The 9360-nt window shown below is 43.5% G+C and overlaps 1 protein-coding gene across 1 annotated transcript in view; it reads left to right on the top strand.

Annotated features, from left to right (window-relative positions):
• Positions 1 to 4432: 4432 nt before the first annotated feature.
• RMND1 (required for meiotic nuclear division 1 homolog) overlaps positions 4433 to 9360 on the top strand; it is a gene marked incomplete at its 5' end in the record, with an annotated part of 32399 nt that continues 27471 nt past the window's right edge. The window contains one exon of the mRNA XM_079716164.1: positions 4433 to 4936. Coding sequence (XP_079572290.1) covers positions 4433 to 4936 — 504 coding nt within the window. The remainder of the gene's footprint in view (positions 4937 to 9360) is intronic.

The raw sequence follows: 9360 nt of genomic DNA, 5'->3' as shown, positions 1-9360 counted from the left end.
CACCTTCCGCGCTCCCCACGCCAACGCTCGGGTTTCACCCGCCCCAGGAAGGGAGGCGGTGCAGGCGCGGGGGAGGAGCTGAGAAAGGGAGGGATGTGGATTTAAAAAATGCTTTTGAATGAAGAAACTTTATTTGGTGCCCGTAGAAGCGAAAAACAATGGCCGAGGACGCGGAGATCTTCCGGTGACGAAGGCGGGGACAGCAGAGGGCGACGAGAGAAGCGGAATAAGGAAGCAGGCGGAAGGCGGAAGCAACCAGGGACCGGGACGCCGCAGGGACCAGGGAGCGGATAAGGTCGCGGCAGCACGGGTCACGTGCTCCGAAGGTCACGTGGACCGGGCGGCGTACGCTCCGCTGGGCTAGGAGTCCTGTGCGCCTGCGCAGTGTCGGGCACTGGGAGGGGCGCTGGGTCGGTGTTGGGACTGGCTGCGGGAGCCGGGGGCTGCAGCGGGCACTCTGTCTCTTGCCTGCAGCGGAGGCGCAGGAGCGTGCACCTTTAGCGCGTCTGTCTTTTCTTCCCGCGAAGAGGTTAGTGCACTACCTTGTTCTGGGAGCTTGTATGGTCTTGCACAGCGGTTCGCCCTTTGCTCCCTGCCGCCCTGAACGTCTCACGTCACGTGTTTCACCGGTACAGCGGAGGCCCCCTGCCTATTACAGTGATCTTTGGTCGATTTAGCTGGGAGTGAAAAGCACTGCGTCCATACCCACGTACTGAAGCCTTTGAGCCAGTGCATAGCGGTAACTGCAAAGATAAAATAATTTTGAGCAGCTTAAGGAATTGGAAGGCGTGCTCCAGAGATTAGCGTCACTTATCCATTGACTTATAGCCTAGTTGATAGAGATTTCTTAGTTCGTACGTTCTTAAAAAGTAGAAAATGTGTCCAAGAACTGAGTAGCTGCCTTGTATTTCATTCAAAAAATACGAGTTGAATACCTGCTGTTTGCTGGGCACTCTGGTTACAGGAGACACAGCATGAACAAAAGGCAAATCTTTATCCTCAAGGAGCTTAGGTGCTACAGGAGAGAGACAAAGATTTCCTTTCCTCTTGTTTTTTTCCCTGTAGCGTTGTGACTATTTAATGTATATTTTAGTGGTTTACCACGTGTATTATCTGTCACCCCCACTGTGATGTAACCTTCAAAAGATAGGGATTTTCGTCTATTTTATTTTCAGCTGTATTAGCAAGTAGGACAATTTCTGTCACATGGTAGGAACTCAGTTCATAATTTGTTGTGTGAGTTAATAAATTAAGAACACAACGTGTTTGCAAGTGATGTTAAATGCAATGGAGAAACAGAAAGTGGAGGAAGCTAGAGTGTGGGTGCTGGGGTGCGTTTTAAATGAAGTGATGGGGAAGACTTCACTGTGTAGGAGACATTTGAGCAGAGGTCTGAAGGAGGTGAGGGAATGAGGCTTACGGACAGCCGGGAGAAGAGTATAAGGGATAGTAAGTGCAGAGATCCAGAGACCAGAGTGACTGGAGCAAACTGAGCCAGGGGAAAAAGCTGGAGGAGATGTCAGAGTGGTGATAAGGGGCAGAGAACGGAGGGCCATGCAGTCTGTCTTAAGGTGTTTGGCTTTTATTTTCAAGTGGAATGTGAGGCCATCATCAGATTTTATGAAGAGAGAAGATGTAATCCGATTTGAGTTTGGTTGCTCTGTTCAGAAGAATCTGAAGAACAGAAGCTGGGAAACCAATTCGGAGGCCGTGACAATAATCGCTGGGAAGGACAGCAGCTTGGACCAGGGTGGTGGCCGTGTTGGTGGTGAGGACCAGTCCGAACAAAGCCCGTGGGATTTGCTGACAGATTGGGTATGGAGAAGGAAGAGAAGAATCAGGTGGACTGCAGGTTTGGGACCTTAGCAAAGGGAAGGATGTAATTGCTATTTCATGAGTGGGGGAGACTGGGAAGAACAGGATTTGCAGGAAGATTTCAGAAGCTCAGTTTTGAGCATGTTACATTTTTTATGCTCGTCAGAGTAGTTTAGGGATAAATATTTGCTATTCATCAATTGTAGGTACTATATAAAACTATGAGATTGGGTGAGATCACCAAGAGCTGAGAATAGAGGAGAAAGGTGGCCCAAATACTGAGCCTTGGTACATTACATTCTTGGGATGGGAAACCAGCAAAAGAGACATCCTACCTATGAGGTAGGATGAAAATGGCCAGCGTGGTATCCCAGAAGCGAGTGAGGGAGTAGGGTGGGGTGATCAGCTGTATCCCATGTTGCTGGTCAGGTAAAATGAATACTGAGAAGTGACCGCAGGACTTATACATGTGGTGGTCATCGCTGGCCTTGACAAATGGGTTTTGGTGAAGTGACAGAGATGAAAGCCCAATTGGAGTGGGTTCAAAAAAAAAATCAGAGAAGAGATGGAGAGAGGCAATAAAACGCCTCTAAAAGGAAAGGAGCTCAGAGAACAAGTGTAGTATATGGAAGGGAAGATGGGGGTCGGGGAAGAGTTGTTTTTATAAGGTGGGAGAAATCAGAGCCTAGTTGTATGCTAACAGGAATGGGTCAGTAAAAAGGGAAAAATAAATAACATGGGAGAGAGAGGGGAGAAGGGCTTAACTATGTCTTCTGTAAACAGGGAGGGAAAAGACTCGGTGTGCAGACAGAGGACCTGGCTGTAGATGGGACCACGGGCACCTCATCTGTAGCAGCAGAAGGGAAGACAAAATATATGGGCACAAAAGCAATAGGTGGGCGGGTGGATGATGGCAAGAGCTGGTGGAAGTTCTCTCCTGATTATTTCTGTTCTGTCAACCAAAGAGGAAGCAAGGTCGTTATTGAGAATGAGAAAGGAGGCATTGAAGGTGTGAGGAGAGAGCAAAAAGTAAAATATAGTATGGAAGTACAGTATTTACGATCGTTGAGCAGCATGAAAGGCCCACCTGAAGTGAGTGGTCATGATTTTAAAATGAGACCAGATAGTTGTTGGTTGGTTGTCCGTCTCCAGCCATGTTGAGGTGCAGGAATCCAGGCACAAATTGGGTGAATTATATTTAATTCACGTTGAGGTTTTGTCACGTGGGTATGTGGAAGAGAGGGGTGCAAGGGATTTGAGGTCCTAAAATATTGTATAATTAGGTTCTGCAAAACCCACTGGTTCAACTGGCAGGTAATAGTACTAACTAAAGGTGAACTAAAATAGCTAGTTGGACTGGAGCTAAACAGAGAATTCCAACTTTTGAAGATACTTTGAAAGCAGCAGGTTCTACCTCCTAAATATCGCAGTGACTCATCCTTGCCCTCATCCTTTTAAAGGGAGATAATATATATGCAGTGGTTACGACGTTGTCTTCAGAACTGGAAAAGCCTGGGATTTCCTTGTCTCTGCATCACTGATTGTAAGCAGTCAGCCTCCCTAAGCCTCAGTTTCCCCTGTGAAGTACCTCACAGGATTGTCGTGAGGTGAAGCAGCACGCTTGCTGGGTACAAAGTACTCAGAAAGCAATGTCTTAGTCTCTCTCAGTTCCTCCTCTAAGTTTTAACCAAGGATATATTTCTTAAATGTACTTGTGACCATGTGAGTCTCACATGAAGAGCTCCGACTTCCCTCTCCTATAGAAACTCTTTAGGACCAGTGCTTAGGATGCAGCCACAGGCTCCCGTTCAGCCCTCAGCTGCTGCTGCAGCTCACGCCTGGCTCCCCTGAAGTTGCGTCCTGTTTGTCAGGTGAACGATACTGTTTACCTGCGGTGTTTAACTTGCTGTTCCCTCTGCCCTTTTGAAACCCGATTCAAACATCACCTCTGGGGCTTCCCTGGTGGCGCAGTGGTTGAGAGTCCGCCTGCTGACGCAGGGAACACGGGTTCGTGCCCCGGTCAGGGAAGATCCCACATGCCACGGAGCGGCTGGGCCCGTGAGCCATGGCCACTGAGCCTGCGTGTCCGGAGCCTGTGCTCCGCAACGGGAGAGGCCATAGCAGTGAGAGGCCCATGAACCAAAGGGGAAAAAAGAAAAATCACCTCTGATAGGCACCAATAATTGTCTGTTGCTTTAAGGTGTTAAAAAAATGATATGTGTTTAAAGGACAAATAAACTACTTTTTTTTTTGGTTTGGCCACGCCATGCGGCATGTGGGATCTTAGTTCCCAGACCAGGGATCGAACCCTTGCCCACTGCATTGGGAGTGCAGAGTATTAACCACTGGACCACCAGGGAAGTCCCTCAATAGCTTTATAGTCTTATAACCTTCCAGAAAGAAGGCTAAAGGTTGACTAAGGGAGAGATGGTGAAAACACTTGTATGTATTTTTTTAACCTCATTCTTTTACTAGGCTTAAGTTAAGATGTATCTATTTTGCAAATTGTTTTACAGAAATATACCTGTTACCTGGGAAAACACTATATATTTTTTAAACATTTTTTATTAAAAAACTTGAACTTTGAATTCTTTTTCTTGTAGCTTGCGATGTGGTAATGTCAGCCAGACTTCTCAGATCCTTGGCCAGATCTCACTACATTTTATCAAAAGCGTGTCAGTGCCAAAGACTTGTTCATCGAACATTAAAACCACTTAAGGAATTTGAGACCACAACATGCAACACCCTGACAAGAAGTCAGAACATGAATTTGTTCTTTCCTGATACAGCAGGTGTTGGTTTGAATAAGTCCCAGGTCCTGGAAATGAACCGGAAAATATCAAATACAAACGTACTCTCTCCCTTAAACACCGCAGGTTACCAAGATGAAAAAGAGCACCTTCCAACCAGGATCTCCCTTGGTACTCATAGGAAAGTGACTCACAGACCAAATCTGTTAGGTTTTAAGTGGTTTATAAAAATACTAAAAAGACATTCCTCATCTGTGTCAACGGAAACACTTGTTTCTAAACAAGACTTTCCGCAAATCAAGAGACCACTGAAAGCATCAAGGACCAGGCAGCCATCCAGGACCAACCTTCCAGTTCTGCCTGTGAACAAGGTAAAAACGCTTGTGGTGGTGGCGCTTCTGTTCCCTAATAATCACTCTGAACCCCTGTGGATCCCACCTCAGCCTTACTACCAACATAGGAGAGCCAGCCATCAGCTCAGCACTTCTTTCAGGGCCTTTGAAGCCTAATAGTAAAACCTGTCATCTCCAAAGGGAATCAACATCTTAATTTTAGGAATTAGTGGTACATATAAAGGCAAAATAGAGGCAATTAAATATAGAAATATAGTTTAGGAAAGGATTAGTTAGTGGCCTAAGAAAATTTTGAAAAAGGCTAGTAGTAAGTCCATTCTAGGAACAGTGCTATAAAAAGCCCCCATTAAAAAAAAAAAAATCAGGGCTTCCCCGGTGGCGCAGTAGTTGAGAGTCCACCTGCCAATGCAGGGGACGCGGGTTCATGCCCCGGTCCGGGAGGATCCCACGTGCCGCGGAGTGGCTGGGCCCATGAGCCGCTGAGCCTGCGCGTCCGGAGCCTGTGCTCCGCAACGGGAGAGACCACAACGGTGAGAGGCCCGCATACCACAAAAAAGAAAGAAAGAAAGAAAAAAAATCAAACTGTAGAAATTCTGTTTTAAATTTAAAAATTTTTTGTTACATTAAGTATGCAGACAGGTAAACGTTCATTAGCCAATGGTGACTGCATGGGAGGGGGTGGTGAAGGACATGGCAAGGTGGAATCCAAAAAGCAGAGTGAAGGTTTTTGCTTTTTTTTATCATTTGAAGGTTGAAGTGGTTGTTTTCATTCACTGTTAAGAGGTTTATGGGAATTTCTCAACTACAGTTTGCATTTGCCCACTAAATGATAAATATTTAAGGTCAGGATCAAGCCCTTTGGTAACCTGTGTATCTCGCATGGTACTTGAAACTGTGCCTTATACTTAATAAATGTTTATTAAACAGGAAAGGATAGAAGAGAAGCAAAGGGATCTTTGATGTCTGTAGCCATCAACATTAAAAGTAGGAATGTCGAATATTTAAAACTTGATGAAGCATTCTGAATCTATCAGAAAACAGGTTATACTGTCTATCTTAAAATCTCTATTCTGAGAAGTAGACCTTGAGAGCGTTTAACTTGTTCTGTTTTTGTTTTTGTTTTTTTTACTGTGTGGTTGACTTCTTTTAAAAAGATGTACAGGCCTTCACGTCTTATCCTCAGGTTGTGAAGTTAGGAGTTGGTTAATGACTTTTATTTTGGATTCTAGCTTTGTCTACATTCTTGTTTGGTTTCCTTGAACCCACGCTATGAAGGATGGGAGTTTTGGATGCATTCTGCTCTCACCCCTTTCTTTCTAGCTCTTGAGTGCTTAATTATGTTGTTTAGTTTTGTGATCATCTGGGAAATTTAGTATTTAAGTGACTGAGGTGAAATTAAGTGTAAAAACCTGAATTCATAACAGATCCAAAAAAGAGGAGGATCAAGTCCCTTTTTTCTTTTGTTACATCTAGCAGCCCAGAGCAGAATCAAGTTTCTTATGAAAGGCTGGTAAGGTCAGAAATGTCACTTTTTTTTGTAGTAGTTGGTTGTAAACTTTCAAAGAGGCATTATTTCTTTGGGCTATCCGTAGACGTGAAAGCAGTTTTCCTGGATTCCGTTTTTTATTTTTCTTTAGGACTTTTTTTTTTCTGCCTCCAGGAAAGGATTTGAAGTAGATTTTCAAAATTTAAAAAGTTTCAAATGAGATAATAAAAGCATTACATTTAAAATAGAGCAAGCAGTTGGTATGAACAGAGAAGTAAATATTATCAGATATCTGATACGAGTAATCTAGTTGAATATTTAGTTCTGCGAAGCCCAAGGATTAAAGAAAGGCAGGAATACTCCTGGGGTTGTACATTTCTTGTTGTCTAACAAGAAAAAAAGAAAAACATAAGAATGTCTTATAAGAAATAACTTTTTCTATCACCAAATTTAAGGAGTCATTTATTTCCTGGGTCCTGACATAGGACATGTTATGTAACGTAATAGCTGCGACTTCAGTTGGAATTTCGCAAAAACAGAAACAGTATGTCATTTCTCTGGAAGCACAGGAAAATAATAGACAATCTTTTCTATTTCCGAAAGCATTTTGAAAGTGACCTGAGGGAATATGATTTTTGGAACATTATTTTCTAATGGTCTTACAGGAGAACACAGTCTTGAGGTATAATGAGGTAATATATGCCCAGGGCTGAAGACTGGCTTTTATCTGTCCCGAATAGAGGGCCCCTCCATTTCCACGTGGGCATGATGGGGCTGGCGAGTGTCCCCTTTGGTGGTAAAGGCCTTTCCTCCCCTCTGGACTGAGTCAGGAAAGGACTCTACTTTGTACCAGAAAGAGGGACCCTTTGTCTCATTCCCCACGTGTGCACCTGAGCTCACCCTCTTACCTCTGCCACATGGCATGCGCTTGGAATTGACTGGGTGAGGCTACTCACCCTCTATATTAGAATCAAGTCTTCACCTGATTCCTTTTGTAGAGATCATAACCTACTGAGGTATTCAACCCACATACCGTTGGCTCATCACTTATCATGGCAGGGCCAGTGCTTCTTGTTGGTCTGTCCTGTCCTTGAGGAGGATGATGCCCGAGGATGAGGACCACCCTCTGAGCAGCGTGGAGGCTGGCAGAGGAGGCAGGGTGCTGGGATGCCCAGTAGTAGTTTTCAGGCTAACACCACAGTGTGTAGTAAAAGTAACCAGTGGGTTGTTAATAGGTTTGGGGGTTTTATTGGTTTGTTTGATGAAATAGAATAGAAAGTATCAATGCATTACTCATGATAAAGGTAAATAGTTCTGTGAAGCTTTTGTGTTAGTTATTGGTGTGGGTGTCTATGTGTATGTAGGTACTGTGTATGTGAAAGGGTTTCTCACCATGGGTTGTAGTCAGAAAGCTTAAAAGCTAAAGCTTTATACTAGTAATGTAAAATGCATCTGTGTTTTATAACTTTTGCCTATAATCTGTACATAACAGGAAAAACATGCATTTTTCCCCTTAGTAATATAGAAGCAACATTACTGTAATGCACTAATTTCTTTTTTTTAGTAAAAGAACATGAGTAAAATAAACTTTCTTTTTTAGGAAAAGTTTTCTGTCAGAGTATGTGATGCTCTAAAACAAGAATCATATATAAATTTCTAGCCCCATCTGCTGGAATATGTTTTCTGTGGCCAGAAAAATGAAACATACTGAAACATGGTGGTTTTCTTGGCTTTGGTTTTGTTTTGTTTGGGTTTGGGTGGTTTTCTTTTAACATTTTAAAATAGAAAGGCCTAAATTTAAGTTTTAAATCCAATAACTATTTTAGGTTGGTTTGGCACATTTATTTAAGAACAAGTTGTTGATCCCCATGCTAGAACCTGAAATTTGCTATATATTTATATTTAATGCTCAGAAAATAATGGTTCATTATAAAAATCCAGAAAAAGACATGTCTGAAAATGAAAGCTTCTTGCAGAGAAACATCTTTAAATAACGGGGAAAAAATGCAAAGATGACACACACTCTTTCCCTTTACCAAATGGATTTAAATACAATCTTGAAATTGGAAGACAAAGGAAATGAAACCCAAAAAAGATATTTCTAACAAGTCAAATTGGAAAACCTTGTGAATCATTTATTCACAGAAGATTCATAACTTAAACAGAGACTCACATCCCAGATGTGTAAAGAGGATACAGAAAGTAGTGTGGTGGGCTTCCCTGGTGGCGCAGTGGTTGAGAGTCCGCCTGCCGATGCAGGGGACACGGGTTCGTGTCCCGGTCCGGGAAGATCCCACATGCCACTGAGCAGCTAGGCCCGTGAGCCATGGCCACTGAGCCTGCGCGTCCGGAGCCTGTGCTCCGCAATGGGAGAGGCCACAACAGTGAGAGGCCCGCGTACCGCAAAAAAAAAAAAAAAGAAAGTAGTGTGGCGAGCCATATAAGTTAGGTAACGTAGGCTAAGCCAAATAAGCTGTGAGACATTGGCTAGAACTCTGAGCCAAACTAAATAGGAGATGGTGAGAGAAGGAAAGGTGACAATCTTCAGAAAATCTGCAAAGATCCTTGGAATGGCTAAGTTAAAAACAAATTGTGTTTAAAAATTTATAACCTGACTCTTTGGAGCTCAGCATATATTTTCTCATGGAAGTAGTGGCTGAATGCTTTGACTTGTTCCATTTTTGAGAAGGTAAAATAGTATAAGTTTTTTTTTAGCACAGATGGGCCTGGTCAGTAAGAAAGATGATGGTGAAGCAGGCACGAGACAGGGAGTGGGAGGGGCTGCATCGGCTGGAGAATCAGGCCCCACCCCACCCCCGACCCTGGTCAATTACTGCTAGATCTTCCACTGGAGCGAAAGATGGTGGAAATCTGGATTTTGTGTCAAACGGCCATTTATTGTTGATAGTTTGTTCACATCTTGAAAACACTATGTGGGTCATCTCTTGAGTTGGAT

The sequence above is a fragment of the Hyperoodon ampullatus genome (genome assembly GCF_949752795.1).
Source record: "Hyperoodon ampullatus genome assembly, chromosome: 12".
NCBI classification, from domain to species: Eukaryota; Metazoa; Chordata; class Mammalia; order Artiodactyla; family Ziphiidae; genus Hyperoodon; species Hyperoodon ampullatus.
The sequence above is the reverse complement of the archived record's forward strand: the minus strand, read 5'-3'. Positions and strand labels throughout refer to the sequence as shown.